The sequence below is a fragment of the Ostrinia nubilalis genome, chromosome 22 (genome assembly GCF_963855985.1).
Source record: "Ostrinia nubilalis chromosome 22, ilOstNubi1.1, whole genome shotgun sequence".
NCBI classification, from domain to species: Eukaryota; Metazoa; Arthropoda; class Insecta; order Lepidoptera; family Crambidae; genus Ostrinia; species Ostrinia nubilalis.
In genome coordinates, this window is record NC_087109.1 from 12,633,422 (window position 1) to 12,654,992 (window position 21,571).

At 41.7% G+C, this 21,571-nt stretch overlaps 1 protein-coding gene across 4 annotated transcripts in view; it reads right to left on the reverse strand.

Annotated features, from left to right (window-relative positions):
• The window catches only part of LOC135082624 (protein 4.1 homolog), a 119,949-nt gene that overhangs the window by 10,661 nt on the left and 87,717 nt on the right, over window positions 1-21,571 (reverse strand). For 3 of the 4 annotated variants that reach the window (XM_063977406.1, XM_063977405.1, XM_063977404.1), the window contains exons 1-5: window positions 20,961-21,018; window positions 17,903-17,997; window positions 8,041-8,137; window positions 7,491-7,555; window positions 88-7,107 (exon numbers count right to left, since the gene is read on the reverse strand). In XM_063977406.1, the coding sequence (XP_063833476.1) occupies window positions 88-7,107; window positions 7,491-7,555; window positions 8,041-8,137; window positions 17,903-17,997; window positions 20,961-21,003 (7,320 nt within the window). In that variant the 5' untranslated portion in view covers window positions 21,004-21,018. Of the gene's footprint in view, window positions 1-87; window positions 7,108-7,490; window positions 7,556-8,040; window positions 8,138-17,902; window positions 17,998-20,960; window positions 21,019-21,571 lie in introns of those variants that run through there. The other variant, XM_063977407.1, reaches the window with a different exon arrangement.

The following is a 21,571-nucleotide window of genomic DNA, read 5'->3' on the forward strand; positions in this document are numbered from 1 at the left end:
ACACTGTACAAAATTAAAGGGAAAACAAAAACAGGGTGGCGTCTCGTCTGCCGGTTATTCGAATTTAACATACAGAATCAAACGCACCTTATTTGTGTGGGTGGAGAATGTCACTTCTCCGGTGCCGAGGTTCTCCACTTCCTGTTCCACGTTATGCGTCACGCCCTCGTCATTCTTCGTCAGAAGCTGCTTGGTGGTCGTCTTGACGACGACAGGCGGCGTCGGCGTCTTCTTCGTCCGCTGGGACACTGGAATCTTAGAGGATAGTGGGGTACTGGAAGACACGTAACCCTGGTGCCGTATGTGCTCGCTTGTCGTGTACTCCGTGAAGGTTTTGGGCTCGTCTCCTTTCGCGGGGCTCTCGTCTTTGCCGAACGTCGAGAATTTGTGCGTGTTCACCGTTTGGATGTCGATGTTCGCTGGTAAGTCCTGGGTTTCTTTCTCTATCGTGTAGTTGCCGCTCTTGTCCTCAAAGTGCGAGGGGTCGATTTGAGAGTAGTGCAGGATCAACTGTCCTGTCACCGGGTCTCTGACGGCCGTGCTCGGGTCGATGTCGCCTGTATCCGGGTCGATATCTCCGTATTCCGTCTTGATTCTGCCCGTGACCGGGTCAATTTTGCCTGACAAAGTCATGGTTTGCGTCACCGTTGTCCTAGCGCCCTTTAGCCTGGGATCGTCAGGGTCTACGTCAATAGTCTCACCAGTAATAGGATCGACGATCTGGTACAAGTAAACCGTTTTCGTTGTGATGATTCTGCCTGTGGTTTCGTCGATGGTGCATTCTTTAGGATCAACTTCTTTCACGCGTCCCTTTTCGTCCTTCTGGGTCATGATGTAGATTTTCACTATGACCAACCGGCCGGTGATCGGGTCGATTTTGCTGAGTTTGGTGTAAATCTCACCGGAGCTAGGGTCGATTTGGGATGCAGAGTACAATGGGTGGTTGTTCTCATCAACTTCTCCAGTTGCTGTGAATATCTGCCCATTAACAGGGTCAATCTTGATGAGAGACTTGTCAATGTCTGTCGCTCTAACGATGGTACCGGTCTTGGGATCCAGGCGGCCGTAGATTGTAATGATGTAACCCGTGACGGGGTCAACCTGTCCAGCGGTGTACAAAGTTTCTCCTGTTTGAGGGTCTTTAGGTCCTGCGATCCAGATTTGGTTTGTTTTCGGGTCAACTTTAACGTTCCTTGGGTCGTTAGAAACGATCTGCTTGCCGGAGATAGGATCAACTTTGTTCCTAATGATTCTCAGGCAGATCAACCTGCCGACGTCCTTGTCTGGTTTGCCAGATTTCGGGTTGATTTGGCCACTTCTCAATAAGAATTGACCTGTGACAGGATCAACTTTGAGGTCTCTGCTTTCGAATTTACCCGTCTTAGGATCGTTGTAGGTCACGGTTCCTTTCACTAAATCGATCTGTCCGTATTTCGTGTCAATCTTGTTGTTCTCAGGGTTGAACTGACCAGTTGTACTTTCAATAGCAGAGTGTTTGGGCTCGATGACGCCTTTCTTTGAATCGACTTTGCCTACAAACGTTGTTACCTCCACTACAGGGTCGATGTGCGTTCCAACCACAATAACCTGTCCAAGTTTAGGATCGACCTTTCCTGTCTTCGGGTCAACGACTCCTGTGACAGTAATTTGTCCGTTATTCTCGTCAATGTTAACTGGTTTAGTATCTTGAGCACCGGACGTGTCAGTTACGAATATAACACCATTAGACGGGTCAATGACACCATATTTAGTAGAAATATGTCCAGTCTCAGCATCAACTTTACCTTTAGTATGCTCAACCGATCCGTTTTCAACATCAACTTTGCCTGTTCTAGGGTCAATAGGGCCGGTGATGGTGGTGATTTCTACGACAGGGTCATCCTGTTTGGCTACGCTCAAAATCATGCCCAAGTTAGGGTCAATCTTGCCCGATTTAGGATCAATTACACCGGAATTAATAAATATTTGTCCAGTTTCTGGTAAAACGGAGCCGTCTCTAGTTTGCTTTTGTCCTGCAGCATCAGTGACAACGATGGTGCCTCTGTTCGAGTCAATGACTCCGTATTTAGTTTCAATCAAGCCGTTCGGATCAAGAATTCCGGTCAGATGTTCCACTTCAGCAGTGTGCATATCTGGCTTTTTAGTCTTAGGATCAATTTTGGTGAAGATAACCATGATTTTAACAATCTTTCTCTTGGGAGGCTCTGGTGGTGCCGTGGTCGGTTTGACAGGAGACGCCCTCTGTATTGAGGAAGCGATAGGCGAAGCTCTCTGCACATAGCTGGTAATAGGTGAAGACGTACGCACTGGCGATTGTAAAGGCGTTTGTGTTGGCGTGGGTGTGGGTGTTTTGACTGGCGAGGGAATCTGCCTTGGCGGGGATACGCTAGCTCGAGTTACTGGCGCTACTTTAGACAACACATTCTGCTTATCGACTATCGTCAACTGCTGAGCGAATGAGGGGTCTACTTTGCCTGTTCTAGGGTCTACTACTGCAGTCGTGATGATGAAGTTGCCGGTCTTAGGATCGATCTCGGCTTGTTTCAGCTCTTGTTTGCCGGTTACAGGGTCCTTGTAGAAGATTTGACCAGAGCGAGGGTCGATGATTCCAAAGTCAGTGTGTATTTTGCCATCTTCAGCACTGACGTAGCCTTTAGTGGTTTCAATAACTCCAGATCCAGCATCAACAGACTTTGTGTACGGGTCGTATCGGTTGGTGATGATAACTAGACGAATCTCGCCCTTGGTAGGTGGCTTCGCAATCGGTACCACTGTCTTGTTCACAACGCTGAATTGCTGAACCAATGTTGGGTCAACTCTGCCACTAACTGGGTCTACGACTTGACTAGTAATCAGCATGTGACCAGTGGCAGGGTCTAATTGGGCTTGCTTCACCTCCTGTCTGCCAGTTCTTGGGTCAGTCACAATTATCTCTCCGGAACGAGGATCAACGACGCCAACCGCTGTTCTGATCTTGCCATCGGGCCCTAATGTTCCAGGGACGGTATCAACATGGGCTTGTGTTGGATCCATCTTCTTAGTAACCGGGTCGTATCTAGTCGTAATTATAACAAGATTAATCTCCCTTTCAACTGGTTTGGCTTCTTTGCTGACAATGCTTAATTGTTGAGCTAATGTAGCGTCAGGCTTTCCGGTCTTGGGGTCTACGATTCCAGAGGTTAGAATGAGATGGCCTGTCTTAGGGTCTGTGGTAGCTTGTTTGAACTCCAACGTGCCAGTAGTAGATTCAACATGCTCAATTTTACCAGTTCTCGGGTCAATGATTCCGAAGTTTGTGTGTACTCTGCCGTCTGAAGCAATGATACCTCTTGATGTTTCAACATGACCATTAGGATTTTCAAGCTTCTTGGTTTTGGGATCATACTTGCTTGTGATCACTACCAACTGCACTTCTTTGCCTGGCACGGGCGTGAAGTTGTCTTTAGGTTTGTCGACAACAGTTATTTGCTGTCCCAAAGTGGGGTCGACTTGTCCTGTCAGGGGATCAATAACACCAGATGTCAGCACCATGTTTCCTGTTTTAGGGTCAACAGTGGCTTTCTTAAGTTCTTGCTTTCCAGTGATAGGATCAGTGATGAGAATATCGCCAGTCTTAGGATCGATTCCTCCGAATTCGGTATCGACTTTATTATCTCTTCTGACGGTACCAGGGATGGTATCAACGTGAGCATTGGTCAAGTCGAATTTCTTATTCTTCGGATCGTACTTGGCGGTCACAATGACCAAATTGACAAACTTCTGCGGTATCTTATCTTTGTCGACAATGGCCAACTGTTGAGCGAGACTCGAGTCTACCTTTCCTGTCTTGGGATCAACAACTCCAGATGAAATAATAAGATTGCCTGTTTTAGGATCAGTGACGGCTTGTTTGATCTCTGTCTTGCCGGTTTTGGGGTCAATATGTTCCACTTTGCCCGTCCTTGGGTCAAGAACACCGAAAGTCGTGTGGACTCGGCCGTCAGCTGCTTGAACTCCAGGTAGAGACTCCACATGGCCGTTAGGGTTATCCAACCTCTTATTCTTAGGATCGTATTTACTTGTAATTATAACCAGTTGAACCTCCTTTCCAGGTACTGAAGTTACTTTCTCTTTAGGTGCTGGCACAACGGTTATTTGCTGAGCAAGTGAAGAATCAACTTGGCCGGTGCGTGGGTCAACCACTCCAGCTGTAAGAAGTAGATTTCCAGTTTTGGGATCAACAGATGTCTTCTTGACTTCCTTCTTACCAGTTACCGGGTCAGTAATGGTTATTTCACCAGTTGCCGGGTCTATTACACCGAAATCTGTTTTTACTTTGTTATCAGCTTCAATCTTACCAGGAATGGTATCTACGTGAGCGTCGCTAAGATCTAGTTTATTGTTCTTGAGGTCAAATTTAGATGTGACGATTACCAAGTTGACGAATCTTTCGGGTACACCCTTTCGTGAATCCCTGTCAACGATAGCGATTTGTTGTCCAAGTGAAGAGTCGACTTTGCCAGTTTTAGGGTCTGTGACGCCCGAGGAGAGAATCAAATGACCGGTCTTAGGATCAGCAACAGCTTGCTTAATCTCTTGCTTGCCCGTTTTAGGCTCCACGTGCTCAATTTTACCCGTCTTGGGGTCAATGACACCGAAGTTAGTGTGCACTCGGCCATCTGAAGTCACAACACCTCTGGATGTTTCTACATAACCGTTGGGGTTATCCAATCTCCTGTTCTTGGGGTCATATTTGCTTGTAATAACAACCAATTGGACTTCCTTTCCAGACACTGGAGTGAATTTATCCTTTGGTTTGTCCACAACGGTTATTTGTTGACCTAAGGTAGGGTCCACTTTGCCAGTTTGAGGATCTACAACACCAGATGTGAGCAATAAGTTCCCAGTCTTGGAGTCAACTGACGCTTTCTTGACTTCTTGCTTTCCGGTCACTGGGTCTGTCACTGTGATTTCTCCTGTGTTCGGATCAACGACACCGAACTCTGAGTGAACTTTATCGTCAGTGCCAATTTTTCCAGGAATGGAGTCAACGTGCGCGTTGGATAGATCCAGCTTCTTGCCTTTGGGATCGTATTTAGAGGTGACAATCACTAAGTTGACGTATTTTTCTGGGTGTTTTGGAGCGTCTTTGTCTACGACGGTCAATTGTTGAGCTAGTGACGAGTCAGGTTTGCCCGTCTTGGGGTCAATAACACCTGAAGTAACGATGAAGCTACCAGTCTTATTATCTACCGTAGCTGGTTTCGATTCGCGCTTTCCAGATTTTGGATCAGTGTAATAGATCTTCTTTGCTTCGAAGTCTAATATACCGAAGTTGGTATGCACTTTGTCATCTTTGTCGCTGATGATAGCGTTTGACGTTTCAACGAAACCGTTGGGATTTTCTAGCTTCTTGTTCTTTGAGTCGTATTTGCCTGTGATCGCAACCAATTGCACCTCCTTTCCTGGAACTACCGCAAAGGTATCGGTCGGTTTGTCAACAATGCTATACTGTTGGGCCAACGTTGTGTCCAACTGTCCAGTCCTTGGATCAATGACACCAGACAGAAGGAGAATATTTCCAGTTTTAGGATCCACTTGCGCGTGTTTGATATCTTGGTGCCCAGTCTTGGGGTCAGTGACCAGGATGTCACCAGACCTCGGGTCGATGACCCCGTATTCAGAGTAGATCTTTCCATCTGTTCCGCTCAGAACTCCTTTAGCAGAGTCCGCGTCAACGAATGACGGATCTAATTTCTTAGTCTTCACGTCATATTTGGTTGTAATAACTACAAGACGAACTTCTCTATTCGCTTTAGTCGCGTCTTTTTCGACTATGCTAAATTGTTGTCCAAGTGAGGAATCCACTTTGCCAGATTTAGGATCATGTACTCCCGTTGTTACCAACAGGTTGCCTGTCTTTTGATCGACGTAGGCCTGTTTTGGATCCTGCTTTCCTGTCTTCGGATCAATGTATTCGATCTTTCCACTTCTCGGGTCAATGGCCCCGTAGTTAGAGTGAACTGTACCATCGGGCGACACCACAGCTCTGGACACCTCAACATGCCCGTGGGAAGCATCTAACTTCTTGTGTTTTCCGTCATACTTGCCGGTAATCACTACTAAATCGACCTCCCTTCCAGGTTTGGCTCCAACTTTGTCTTGTGCTTTTTCAACAAAGCAGTACTGTTGGGCCAGCGTCGAGTCCATCTTGCCAGTCTTGGGGTCGATGACTCCAGACGTGAACAGAATATGACCCGTTTTGGAGTCAACATGTCCGTTCTTTACTTCTTGCTTATTTGTTGCGGGGTCTGTGTATGTGATTTGACCTGATTTGGTGTTGATAGATTCTTTTTCTGTTTGGATCTTCCCATTGGCCTTGTTTAGTGTGCCTTTGGTTACTAGAATAGTGCCATTGGCGTCGTCAAGCTTTTTGGTCTTAGGGTTGTACCGGCCGGTGATGATAACGACTTGAATCTCGTTTTCTGGCTTGGCAGCGGCTACAGGGGCGACTGTTACGGCCGCCATAGGCGCTTCATGATGCGCCCTTTCTGCGTCAAGCAACGCTAACGTTGGGTCAATGAGATGCTTAGGCGCTTTAGCTTGCTCCTTCAAAGCTGCCGACTGCACGTAGTCAATGCCAGGCGTTTTGAGTTTGCTTGGATCATCAGCCGTTTTACGCTTCTCAGCGCTTTCAGCGACTTTCTTGTCTTCACCCGGAGCGTAATTGAACGCGAGTCCCGCTTTCCTAGTTGTCGGACTTTGGCTCTCGTCAAGAGCTCTTTGCCGCTCTTCTGAAATGGGTTCTTTTTCGTAACTGAACGCGCCTTGAATGAAAGGCTTGGTGCGCGTTGGACTTTTTTCTGTGTCAGTGTATTCGTAGGGCTTCGTGAAGCCAGGTTTGTCTTCGGATTTCGTGGGACTCTTGTCCATAGACGATTCGAGGTTAGAGCTCTCATTCGACGTGTCGAGCACGGCCACCTTCGCTTTGGGATCTTTAACTTTCTTGTCTTTCTCTTTCGGCGATTTGTCTTTAGTTTTTGGAGATTTCTCTTTTGGCGACTTTTCTTTTGGTGATTTCTCATCTTTTGGCGACTTGTCCTTCTTGCCAAATAGTCCGAAACCTCCCTGTGAGATCGGATGGGGGTAGGGAAGAAAATAAGAAAAATTAAAAATAATAAAATAATTGCACAAAATTATAAAACGCGACAAGTGTCGTGTACAAGTTTACAACATAATTTCGATTAAAAGGCCAATCTCCGTTTTCAGAGTGTTTAAACTTATACAGAAACACGCAGTGCGAACTGAATACAAAAATGCTGTATGCATATATGCATGCCTCGCTAGTTGCAGTACTTGCAGTATCTAAGACGTTCATATTTACAAAATGTATAATACACTATCTACTTTGACATCACATACTGCGATGAAGTTGAATCGAAAGATACTGTGTCTACCATTCGCTTGTATGGACATTGTATTAGCAGCGTGGTGGAGGCAGTTAGACTCACCTTGGCTTTCTTGGGCGTGGTCTCCACGTTGTTCGTGATGCCTGGATCGCTGGACGTGTCTGTGCCTGAAACAGGGATAAAACAGTAATTTGAGAACATAGAATTTTAAACTGAACTTGAAACTGTAGCCAGCCTGTCTTTGACGTCTGCTGACACTAACGTTATTCCAGACCACACATAACTAGTCAGCCAGTGATCAGATTTGCGTGCGCAATCAAACTAGCGGCATTCTTTACTGAACCTGTGAGCCCGTTTACGAGAAGTCTTCTAACCTGAATCATAAGATAGTCTAAGTGGCAAGGCTTGTTATGATTCCGCCTGACAGTTAGGCAGCGAGCTACCACCATCATACCTAAGTCTATCTGCAGTTGGAGTTAAGATAGCCAGTTCCTTTGTGGTTGAGGATTCCGGGTGAAGCTCGCTTCCACCTTCAGCCTGATCGTCACTTTCCATAAAAGTGATGCAGTGAACGAGATGCAGGCCAAGTGCTTTCTCGTTGTGGATAAGAAAAAGAACCAGTATAATATAAAATTATTTTAGCTTCACATACCGTTTTCAGCGGGTTTCTTCTGTTCCGCCAGTTTCTTCTCTTCTTTCTTATCCGGGGGTGCGGTGGGCATGACCTTCACGGCTCCAGGCGGGGGCTTCTGCAAGTGTCAAGAGGTTTTTATGAAATCAAGAACTGCCATATTATTGTCGTAACACTGCTGTACAATTTCTGAGAAGATTATGGTAAGATTTTAGATACCTAAGCACATTTTTAATTCAAAATGGAACGATATTGAATTATTGACACACTAAAACTGTCTATGTTAATTAACTCAATGTTTATTTAGAGCATCTTTGTTAAAAAGCCAGCTATTGTTTTTTAACTAAATGTAGTTATTATACAGTGCATATTATTCTTCAAATATTACCAAAAAACAGACTTGTGATTTTTACTAATCATTCAAAATGTAAAACTATATGATCTACAAACTCTAGTAAGCTCGTACTAGTTATGAATGACGTCATGGAACACAATGGTGGTGACTTGTGACGCATGAACACAGCCATTCAACTGACATTTATGTATGAGTTTATTGATTTTTGACACTTATGTCATTGCACGTACAAATAAGTAACGTAATAAAATATTATCAACATACATTATAAAAAATTCTGGTTACATTCATTAATAGCTTTCTACAAACTGAAATATTTGTCTGGCTTTATTACTAAGACAGTTACTGTAATAATACTAGTGAATTAAAGGCTACCATGTGGTAATTACTGCCACTAATGGATTTTAGACTAACATTAACCCATTAAAAACATCGGGGAAAACCACCACCACCACAAAGCCCATACTTAACGCAGCCCAAAATCTATGTGTACGTATCTAGGCTATTTTTTAAATTTATTTATTTCCCCCTATCTAAGCGAGTGCATTGGAGTAAATCGACCCTTAACTTCGAACTCCTCCTACGTTCTGATTAATTTTGTCGCGGGTCCAATGACGTTTTAACTTTCTCCCAGGACAAACTTGACCTTCACAGGTTGGGTTTTTGGCGGTAAATTCTCCCCCTATGCTAAGATTCGTAACATCCCCGCTGTTCCCTCATCTCCCCCTATGCTAAGATTCGTAACAACCCCGCTGTTCCTTCATCTCCCCCATTGCTAAGATTCGTAACTCCGCTGTTCCCTCATCTTGCCCTATCGTCCCTACCCCGCTGTTATCGTCCCTACCCCGTTGTTCCCTCATCTCCCCCTATGCTAAGATTCGTAACAACCCCGCTATTCCCTCACCCCCTTATCGTCCCTACCCCGCTGTTCCTTCATCTCCCCCATTGCTAAGATTCGTAACCCCGCTGGTCCCTCATCCCCCCTATCGTCCCTACCCCGCTGTTCCCTCATCCCCCCTATCGTCCCTACCCCGCTGTTCCTTCACACCCCCTATCGTCCCTACCCCACTGTTCCCTCACCCCCCTATCGTCCCTACCCCACTGTTCCCTCACCCCCCTATCGTCCCTACCCCGCTGTTCCCTCACCCCCCATCGTCCCTACCCCACTGTTCCCTCATCTCCCCCTATGCTAAGATTCGTAACAACCCCGCTGTTCCCTCATCTCCCCCTATGCTAAGATTCGTAACAACCCCGCTGTTCCCTCATCTCCCCCTATGCTAAGATTCGTAACAACCCCGCTGTTCCCTCATCTCCCCCATTGCTAAGATTCGTAGCCCCGCTGTTCCTTCATCTCCCCCTATCGTCCCTACTCCCTACCAAGCGAGTGTTCGTGGTAATCCCGCTGTTCCCTCACCCCCTATCGTCCCGACCCCGCTGTTCCCTCACCCCCTATCGTCCCTACCCCGCTGTTCCCTCATCCCCCTATCGTCGTCCCTACCCTTCTGTTCCCTCAGCCCCCTATAGTCCCTAGCAAGCGAGTGTGCACCTTGTCCCGCTCGGCGAGGTACTCCCCCTCCAGCGAGCTGGCGGAGGACGCGCTGGCCCCGCAGCTTCCGGCAGCGTGCGCAACACAGGTTAGGGCGGGGATACACAACATCTAGCTAGGCCCATGGGCGATAGCGATCGGCGCGCGTTGGTGTGGTTGAAGTATTAGTAAACCGATTGCTAAGATACGTAACAACCCCGCTGTCTCATCTCCCCCTATGCTAAGATTCTTAACAACCCCGCTGTTCCCTCATCCCCCCCAGCCCCCCCCCCCCCCCCTATCGTCCCTAGCCAAGCGAGTGTTTGTGATAACCCCGGCTTGTTTCCTCATCTCCCCCTATGCTAATATTCGTAACCCCGCTGGTCCCTCATCTCCCCCTATGCTAAGATTCGTAACAACCCCGCTGTTCCTTCATCTCCCCCATTGCTAAGATTCCTAAGCCCGCTGTTCCTTCATCTCCCCCATTGCTAAGATTCGTAGCTCCGCTGTTCCCTCATCTTGCCCTATCGTCCCTACCCCGCTGTTATCGTCCCTACCCCGCGGTTCCTTCATCTCCCCCTATGCTAAGATTCGTAACAACCCCGCTGTTCCCTCATCCCCCCTATCGTCCCTACCCCGCTGTTGCCTCATCCCCCCCTATCGTCCCTACCCCGCTGTTCCCTCATCCCCCCTATCGTCCCTACCCCGCTGTTCCCTCACCCCCCTATCGTCCCTACCCTTCTGTTCCCTCACCCCCCTCCCTAGCAAGCGAGTGTGCACCTTGTCCCGCTCGGCGAGGTACTCCCCCTCCAGCGAGCTGGCGGAGGACGCGCTGGCCGCGCCGCCCGAGCGCCGCCGCAGCTTCCGGCAGCGTGCGCAACACAGGTTAGGGCGGGGATACACCGGCAGAACGGGGATTCGTTGGAATAATGTTAATTACTACTCCTGGATTGGATATTTCCGCTCATTGTGATTACTGTTAAACTGTTGTACCTAATGAACCTTGCGTGATTGAATTTTTACATAAATATAAGTGCCACTTGTGGTCTAAACTGAATAAATATTTTTGATTTCTTTTTTGCAAATAGAAGAAATTTTCTAAGACTAAAACGACTAAAGCGGCCTAAAGCAGACGACAGTAATCCACTGTCCAACAAAGATTGACAAGTATGACAGTAGGAAAGTAGTGGCTAATTTAGTATGCTTTAAAACTTACAATCTTGCAAATTTTGTTATCTTCAATCATAATATTATGATAGCAAATGTTGCTGTTATTGTTAAGAAATAGGCACTCTAAAGCTTGATTGCACCATCTTACTTTATCTTTGACAAACGTCAAAAATCTGACAAACTCCATATAAAAAGCACCGGTTATCGTCATAGTTACTGTCAAAGTAAGATGGTGCAACCCACCCTTAGACTCCTCGCAGACTATCAACTTCTGATAGTTGGGTCGACTTCTAATTTGTATGAGGAATCGACTGATACCAAATCGATGCACTTCCATACTGATCGGCCGACAAAGTCAGTGTTCTGCGCTTAGGCTTGTACATCAATATCCAATCCAGAAGAAGACATACATATTTCCCCACTTAAATGAATATTCTCTTAAAAATTCCGGTGTATTCCCCGCCGGCGAAATGTTACATGAAAAAGCGACATGCACATAAGAAATACAATACATTTGTTTGTCTGTGATTAGTATGTAACATGCAACATGAGTCACTGCCACCGTAGCCTTACGGCCGAATACTGAAACGCCATTTAAATATTTGACGGCTTCTCAAATAGTTAAGCAGCTCCTAAACTTACATTTCGCATACTCAAAACAATATCTGAGCAGTTCTCAATTTTTAAGCACCTCTCAAATTAAGTAGCACTCAAACGCCACTCAAATGAATTTTCGCATACTGAAACGCCATTCAACGCTAAGCATTACTCAAACAACTGTCAAATCGTCTTAAGCAGCTGTTAAATTTGAGAGTGCTTGCGCGGTATCTTAAATCCTATTCTTATACCTAAATCGACCTAAATAGTGGTAAACAATGTGTGTCATCGTTATCATTTCTTTCGAGGCTCGAGGAAATACCTAGATCTAATCGCAGGAACGCAATAAGGCTGAACGCTATTGAAAAATATTATTATAATGACATGCAATTCCGAGCGAGGTTCCGCGTCTCTAAAGAAACGGTGTTGTTTCTGGATTCATAATTTGGAAGCTCTTTGAAACCCCTCACCAAACGCCATACAACCAGCGGACCAAATACTTATTATAACCCTACTGTTCTACGCAACGGGAAGTTATGAACGTGTACTAGGTGATATCTTCCACATCGAACAGCCAACTGTGCATCGTACTAGTGCACAAAGTAACAACTAGTGCAAAAAGTTAAAATAGCTGCTATGAAATCGCTTTACATAAACATGCCTATTTCTGAGGAATATGGGGACATCGCATAGCAGCATTTCCAAGAGTTGCTGATTTGTCAATTTGATACTCTGTCAACAATGATAAATGTCAATTGTGGTTACGTTTCGGTCCACGATCGCCACTTAATAGATTTCAACAATAAAAAGTATCACCTTTAAAATTATTTTTTTAATTAAATAAAAATGCAAGCATTAATTTTTTTATATGATAAAACGAGATTTATATATAATAGAAACTCAAAATAAACTGTTCTATGTTAAGTTGATTGAGTAGGTATATTTCCATAAAAGACAATACATAACCAAACGATGCTGCGTGTAATGGATAAAAAACGTAAAGTTATCATTTCTGTAAATGAAAACATACTTTTTTTGGTAAATGTTGCCAGTAGGTAAACATTTGAGAGCTGCTTAGCTGATCACGGCTTCAAATCCGTTGAGTGGCGTTTGAGAATACCATTTAAAATTGAAGGATACTTAAATTTAGGAGCCCGTCAGCTGAGTGACAGATTTGAGTAGTGTTTCAGTATTCGGCCGTTAGAAAATACACACATCTATAAATAAATATGACTGTCGGTCAATGTCATGCAGATGACCCACTCAGAATATTAACTTGATAAGAATCTAACGATACACAAACAGATTAGTTAAGTAATTATATTGTTTTCGATATTAGATAACTGGAATTCCAAATAACGTATACCACTTATAGCCTGACCAGGAACATAAAAACCCTCGCCATGTTGCGGAAAACTAATGGTACTAATTTCTTTTAATGGCAACAGTAACTGAAAACTTCATTGACATGTCACCTTGCATGTCAGTCTATTGCTGTCAAAGTGTAAACAAACTTTATTTTAAATGTGCGCAATTGATTTTGTGAATGAAATTGCTAAAATCTTTTTATAGTCGTGAAAGAAAAGTGGTTCACAATGTGTTAAAGTATTTGTCGAAGGGAAATACCAAGGGTTCGGACAATATTTTCATTGAATAATGTTTCCAACAAAGGTTGTCAAATTGACTGACATGTTTATCGTATAGTACAGTCCACTATGAAAATTAGCTGTGGTTTGTTTCAACTACCTATTTTAAAGTTTTTTGTCACTTTCTAAGTGTTGAATTTTATGGGATTGGGAAAGAAGTACCGACTTTGAAGCGTTCATGAGCAGACATTGCAGTTGAATATTCAAGTTCTGAATTTGATTATTGATGAATAATAAAATAAATTCTACTAGCTCGATTGATGGTTTCATTTCATTTATTTAAATCAGGTTACCTATAATAATATTTTTTCGTTAATTTATGAAAATATCAAATTAGCCCGTAATCCTGAATCCTGTTACATAAAGTTAGCCTATTAATTTAACACAGGTACGATTGTACTCAGTGTTGCACTATCAAATGCAATTGACGCGCCTCTATGCCAGGGTTTTTATGTTCCTGGTCAGGCTATACAAAGAAATCCGGTCTCATAAAGTAAGATTTTACTCACTTACGGCCGAATACTGAAACGCCATTTAAATATTTGACGGCTTCTCAAATAGTTAAGCAGCTCCTAAACTTACATTTCGCATACTCAAAACAATATCTGAGCAGTTCTCAATTTTTAAGCACCTCTCAAATTAAGTTGCACTCAAACGCCACTTAAATGAATTTTGGCATACTGAAACGCCATTCAACGCTAAGCATTACTCAAACAACTGTCAAATCGTCTTAAGCAGCTGTTAAATTTGAAAGTGCTTGCGCGGTATCTTAAATCCTATTCTTATACCTAAATCGACCTAAATAGTGGTAAATAATGTGTGTCATCGTTATCATTTCTTTCGAGCCTCGAGGAAATACCTAGATCTAATCGCAGGAACGCAATAAGGCTGAACGCTATTGAAAAATATTATTATAATGACATGCAATTCCGAGCGAGGTTCCGCGTCCCTAAAGAAACGGTGTTGTTTCTGGATTCATAATTTGAAACCCCTCACCAAATGCCATACAACCAGTGGACCAAATACTTATTATAACCCTACTATTCTACGCAACGGGAAGTTATGAACGTGTACTAGGTGATATCTTCCAAATCTAACAACCAACTGTGCATCGTATAGTGCACGAAGTAACAACCAAAATAGCTGCTATGAAATCGCTTTACATAAACATGCCTATTTCTGAGGATTAAGGGGACATCGCATAGCAGCATTTCCAAGAGTTGTTGATTTGTCAATTTGATGCTCTGTCCTGTCAGTCAACAATGATAAATGTCAATTGTGGTTACGTTTCGGTCCACGATCGCCACTTAATAGATTTCAATAATAAAAAGTATCACCTTTAAAATTATTTATTTAATTAAATAAAAATGCAAGCATTAATATTTTTATATGATAAAACGAGATTTATATACAGGGTGTTAGGTAAATGGGTATATGAGCCGACACTAGCCCATGTTAACATGGTCATATAAATGGTATGGTGAAGTCAGAAAATTGATATCTTCATTTTAATTATTTTAATTTTCATACAAATCCGATTTTATAAAATTTATTTTGTATGAAAATTTAAAAAAATAAAATGATGAAAACAAATTTCTGACTTCACCATACCATTTATATGACCATGTTAACATGGGCTAGTGTCGGCTCATATACCCATTTACCTATCACCCTGTATAATAGAAACTAAAAATAAACTGTTCTATGTTAAGTTGATTGAGTATATTTCCATAAAAGACAATACATAACCAAACGATGCTGCGTGTAATGGATAAAAGACGTAAAGTTATCATTTGTGTAAATGAAAACATACTTTTTTTGGTAAATGTTGCCATTATGTAAACATTTGAGAGCTGCTTAGCTGATCACGGCTTCAAATCCGTTGAGTAGCGTTTGAGAATACCATTTAAAATTGAAGGATACTTAAATTTAGGAGCCCGTCAGCTGAGTGACAGATTTGAGTAGTGTTTCAGTATTCGGCCGTTAAAGTGAATTCTTACTTATGAATTTAGAAATAGTTAAGGAAAAGTGACTACTATAAAATACGTTACAGTTTGCGCAGAAACATAATTTGAATATAGTATTTTGAAATCATGTAGTATTGAGCAGCGAACTGTTAAAAATATTACTGTGATTTATATCAAGGCTATAAGGTAAACCCTCCTTGGGTGATTCTAAATGAATTAAAATCACATCACAATACAAAAAGTTAAAAAAAAAATAACCACTAGTCATGCATATTTTCTAAAGCTACTCTATTCGTGTATTGTATTAGTACATGAATAACAGTTACAATAACTACTACGTTACAGTGGAACGATGTTATGACTGTGCTGTTTCTATCAGTCCAGCGGGACAAATGTAAACAAACATCTGCCAAAATCAAAAGGAATCTTTTGGAGATTATTTTTAAAATGTAAAGATGAGAATAGACTAGAGGAGTATTAAAACTCATTTATTTCTGTAAGTAGGCTTTAAAAAAGCACTTTTACACGTCCCAGTATTAACCCTACCACTGCTTCGGGACAATAAATGGGCCAGTGCTGAGAAGAAGCAGCGCAAGAAACTCAGACACTATTGTCAGCCTCTTTTTCAAAGGTTTACATTCACTAAACTGGTTGTAGAAAAACGAGCCGCACTAGAAAATATTCTTGTGTTAGTGTCACACTTTCACAAACCAGACATTTTGCTATTGTATCATACGTAAGAACGTTACATTGCATAAAAATGCTCTACTATAGTCTATACTCATCTTAACATTGTGGCATTTCATTTAGTTGCAATAAGAACTATTTTTCAATAAAAATGTATCATCTGATGTGCTTTTTTGCTCTGAGTTAAAGATGATATTGTTTACATTTAGTGCGCCATAGTGTTTCGACAAATCATAGATAAAGTCTTATTTCATGTGAACAACTCATTCTTTAGTAAAGCCAGTGACACGACAAAGACTTTTATTGTTACTGCCATAGAAACAAAAAATTTTTTTCTAAAAACCTCATCAAAATCAGTTTAGCCAACCGCGAGCTAATCGCGAACAAACATAAAAACCTTTATAGGCGGTCGGTCTAAGGTAAAAATTACTGCTCTACTCCGTCCTATGTGGAAATCCAGTTACTTCCATTACCAATAAGTAGGGGAAAATTCCAGTAACAGAACAAGTCAATATTATGTTACGAAGCTTCTTAAATGCGGTGCAGACTTAAGATTCGCATGACGAATTGTTTACCTAGCCTTTGCAAGCCGAGACTCGATGACATCACTCATTCATACATCTTACTTTATGAAATCAAAGGTTAACCACAACATAGTGTCATCAGGTTGTTTTCATAATCCCATTGAATAAATGTGACCTGTATTTAAGTAGGTAAATATAGATCATAGATTAATTAACTTCACAAATTGGAGCAAAGAATTTAAACTCAATTTCAAACAAGAATTTACATAGATAAGGGAGAGGAAGAACTTGTCAACCAGAATCACTCATCATCATCATTTCAGCCACAGGACGTCCACTGCCGAACATAGGCCTCCCCCAATGATTTCCACAATGACCGTTTGGCAGCGGTCTGCATCCAGCGCCTTCCTGCTAAAAGCCCGGTCGCCGAGCACGTAGAATTTCGTCCAATGACCTCAAGCTACCCATCCTTATCGCTCGCGCGTAATTATATTGCTGTCGCGACTGTGCGACGGGCGGTCGCAGTGAGTGTGCGCCCACCTTATGGTGGACCAGAACCAATACGCGTTGGAAAAGCAAGTAACTATAAATACTTGTTCACTAAACGTTTCTTTAATTACAAGTAATATGTCAAAACACTATTGCGCCCGCGCTATCTCAATAGAACTTAAGGGCGCGCATGTCAAAACACTGTCAATTCAAAATCAAGTAAGTCAGTCAACTGACTGAGCAATAATCTACTTGGATTTCAGTCGTCAGCATTTCAGCTTACGCGCACCCTTAGTGAAATTACGCAATGCATCCGAAAATGGGGGTCCAAAGTTGCAGTATTGTTTGTAGTTATTTTTTAATGCAGAACAACGCAGGTATTTGACGCAATCACACCTGATGTTAAGTGAGATGCAGTCTAGGATGGTAAACACGCCTGCACTGTAAGTGCATATTCACTCGCCTTGAAGTTTTCACGAGTTTAAAACGGATGCAGGGCTTGATCACTCATACAAATAATACAGTAGTAGTAGTAACTTCGGACCGCCATATTTCGGTTTCGGCAGAGCGTAATTTTTACATGAGTTGCAGACGAAGAGCTTAAACTAAGTTACATTTAGCTCGCTTAGCTATCGCAGTTTTCCATAGCTGTGCAAACTGTAAAATATACAACACTATGGGAAACTGCGTTAGATATGCGAGCTAAGCTAAACCAACTTAGTTTGGCTCTAGGCCTAGGATGCGCGCCGCTATAAGCTTTTATCGGTTTTACGCGATAAGCTCATACATTTATCGTCTAAATTAATCGATACGATTTTATCACGGTGCGCATCTTAGCCCGGTTGGTCAGCAAACGACGTTACAATGACGTGTGTGTTGTGATATGTTTATGGTGTTCCATGGTGTCCAAAAACATAACATACCTTGTCTTTGATGGTGGGCCGCGGCGCCGGCTGCGGAGGCATGGTGTGCCTCTTAGCAGCCTCCGGGGGCATGTCATCCTTGTCTGTTCCTAGACCTGGAAATTAAAATTGGACTTTATTGTAATGTGCTAAGGTATCAAGTACGAAAGCAGACCGGAGTTTAACTGTATGGCAAATAAGATATGTAGTTGAATTAAGATATTTGAAATAGTGTGATGAAGTCAAATATCAAGTAGGGACGAAAAGAAATCAAGCTTAACAGTGTCCCTCTTCCCCAAAGATATTTAGCAACAAATATGTATGTTACAGTCAAAACTCATAATAACATACATAACGCGCTTGGTCAAAACCACTTTTGACTGGAAAAATCAGTCAAAGTGATATTGACCAAGGACATCAGTCAAAACCACTTTTGACTGATTTTTACAGTCAAAAGAGGTTTTGACCGATTATGAGTTTTGACTGTAACATGTATAGTTCGATTTGAAGTCTACTTTAAATTATTGCTTATTAAAGTGGCTATAATAATACAAGAAATAAAAATATGAGACGAAAAAAGTAAATAATGCGGTTGTGAAACAATCAATTTTATCTTGTGTACGAGCACTTTATGATATTTATTATTGTTTTAATTTCAATTTTTTCTCTCGTGTGAGGCGAGACATAAAATCGCCAAAAATTATGATACATCTCTGGCAATGCTTTCACGAGCATGTCAAGAGGTAATTACACTAATTGCAAACGGCGTAGTGCCAAAATTAAACAAGCCTTGTTTATGACATAGTACCCGCGCTACTGTTCGCCGCAACCGCGGTGTAAATTTACTTCCACAATATCATATTGTGTAATATTACATACTATGATATGTCACATTATGACTGCGGCTTTGCCCGCGTTTTTTTCATGTTTTTGCAACAAATTGAAGAATAACTTCTGTATCGTGCAGTCTAGACGTAAACGGTGCCAGCTTTAGGCCTCTACTTACTTGGTTAGACGTAAAAAAGTTTGCACATACAGCTAGACCTCACTTAATTATATGATTTACATTTCTGATAGTTTTCTATTTGAAAGAGACATAGCCATAACACCGTCAGTTCAGATAAAAATGGGGGTATTGTAGAGAAGCTATTATGTCACAAGTGCTTTAATTGAAATCATTGCACATTATTTAATAATATAATAATAATAATAAAAGCATTTATTTCTTTCTTTCACAATCCAATAATACAGTGAAACACAAATTGCTATGTACTAATTGAACAGGGTAATTAGTATTTGTCTATTACATATTTCCATTTTTTTGACATAATTTGACCTACTTGGGGGCACTTCAATTTTGGCCAATCTATCCATTCAGGATTCCTATAGTGTCGACCTTGACACCATGGTGGTTCCATCCCACACTTAGGGGAAGTGAATAAAACTATTCCCCGAGATTCCCAGCAAATCAATATAAACAAATGTATTTCAAGGAATATCAAAAATACTTGTATGAGTCACTGTGGCCGGCTCTATACATCTACTTCGGCGATCAATATTAATAACATTTCGCTCTGTCGATTCGGTAGTTGAACCACAGAATAATAATAAGTACTACGTACAGAAGTTTTACTTCGCGAAGGTATTTAAAAAAATGTATGCTCAATGTCATTAACAATATGGTGTAATTTAGCTTGTCTCAAGAGTCAAGCAAGTTTGTCAGAAGTTTTGTTGACAAACGTCAGTGATCGGTACTGCGCCGAAGCTATAGGGCTGACTTCGGTAAAATGATGTGACGTGAGGTGCCAATCTGCAGAAAATGGCGGAGGAAATACATGATTTAGCATGAATTATCATGAATAATATTAACTACTTATTTACCTCTCAGTGTCTTCAGGCAACTTAAAAAAGTACATTCTGTGTTTTTATTATTATTTAGGCAGTTAAATACTGCACAGTATTTAGTACACCATTTTCTTTATTTTCAACCGACTTCAAAAAAGGAGGAGGTTCTCAATTCGACCCGTATGTTTTTTTTTTTTTTTTCTATGTTTGTTACGCGATAACTCCGCCAATTATGAACCGATTTGAACAAATCTTTTTTCGGCGTATAGGTAATACCTCAAGGGTGGTCCCATTTAAATTTAATAATAGAAAAAACAACCCCCAAGGGTGGAAAATTGGGGATGAACTTTTTTATACGCAATATCTCAGCCGATTATAAATCAATTTGAACGATTATTTTTTTGTTGAATAGGTATTATCAAAAGGGTGGTTTCATGCGAATTTGAAGAAAATATTTCACCCCCAAGGGTGGAAAATTGGGGATGAACTTTTTTATACGCAATATTTTTAATTTTTAGTTTTTTTTTTGTGTTCACGCATTTGAAGTCGGTTTTATTTTTTTTTAAAGTTATTTTCCATCATACACAAGAATACGCGTGCGTGAGTCAATGTTCGCTCGTATGTGAGGCCTTGTCGAATAGTACTCTTGTAGGGGGCAATCGTGCGTGTTTTGTTTTCGATGTAAACTCGCGGAGATGAACAGGCCTGGTTGAACAAACAAACGAATTCCAGTAGTGGAAAATAGTTACAATTTAAACGGTATCTAATCGTCAGGATTTGAATAAATATGTAGTATAGTAAACTAATGTATTTTTATGTGTACAAATGAATCCTTAAAAATAATGTTGGGAAACATGAAACTTTTGGAACAAACACTTCCCATATTCTTCAGTAGTAGCAGTAAGTATGTAAAGAACGCGTGATTGGGAAAGCGGATCCCGCGTAACGGGATAAGGCGAGGCAGAGAAAGAAGAAGCATTATGTAAAAAGATGTATTTTTCGTAACTTTCCGGGAGGCAAATATTAGGGCGATGAGCATGTGCTTTTCCACTCGAAGTCAAGACATGAATACACGAAGTATACAGTATGTATACTTTATCTAGACGCCAGAGAAGGGTGCAGGGCTTGTCTGTTAGGATTGGACAAAAGTATTGGCTGTGATATGCAGTTCATTTCTAAAAGATATGATGAATCTATCAAAAAGCCTTTTTAGAGTTAATAAATCGAAACCAACTTGCTCTTGTACAGCTTGGAGACCAGCAATCATTGAACACCATTTTGCCAAATGCAATCTTTTCTTATAATGTAAATATTTTAATACTCAATATTTCTTTTTCACTTCTCACTTCACAAACAAGTTCCACTACCACTGACTATTGACTAGTTAGACCCACGATCGGTCTGCGCGAACGTCGCGTGCGCACTGGCGGCATAAAGTATAAACAAATGTTGAGTGGTCGTGATATTAATATCGGTGTTCACTATCGGCTAGACGGGGTGGAGGTGCGTTTATGATGCTTGCCAAAAATACAAACAACTTTGTTGAGGGACAGTTTCATCGGTTGGTAAAGTTTCCAAAATTAAGTTTGTGAAAACAAAGTTAGATCGATTGAAGCGCCACAATTTAGTCGGTATTATTGCTAGGAAGCGTTCACTTTTAAAAAAACTAGGGAAGGGACTAGTTATATTTGGAGCAACAGAATCAGCCCTTTCGGAATGAAAACAGTTTTTCTACGCCTTGTCTAAACAAGACTATTTGATACAAGCCAGTTTTGGTAGTTGAAGGTAAAATAGTTCTTCTGTGATTGAGGATTCCGGCTGAAGCTCGCTTACATCTTCAGCCTG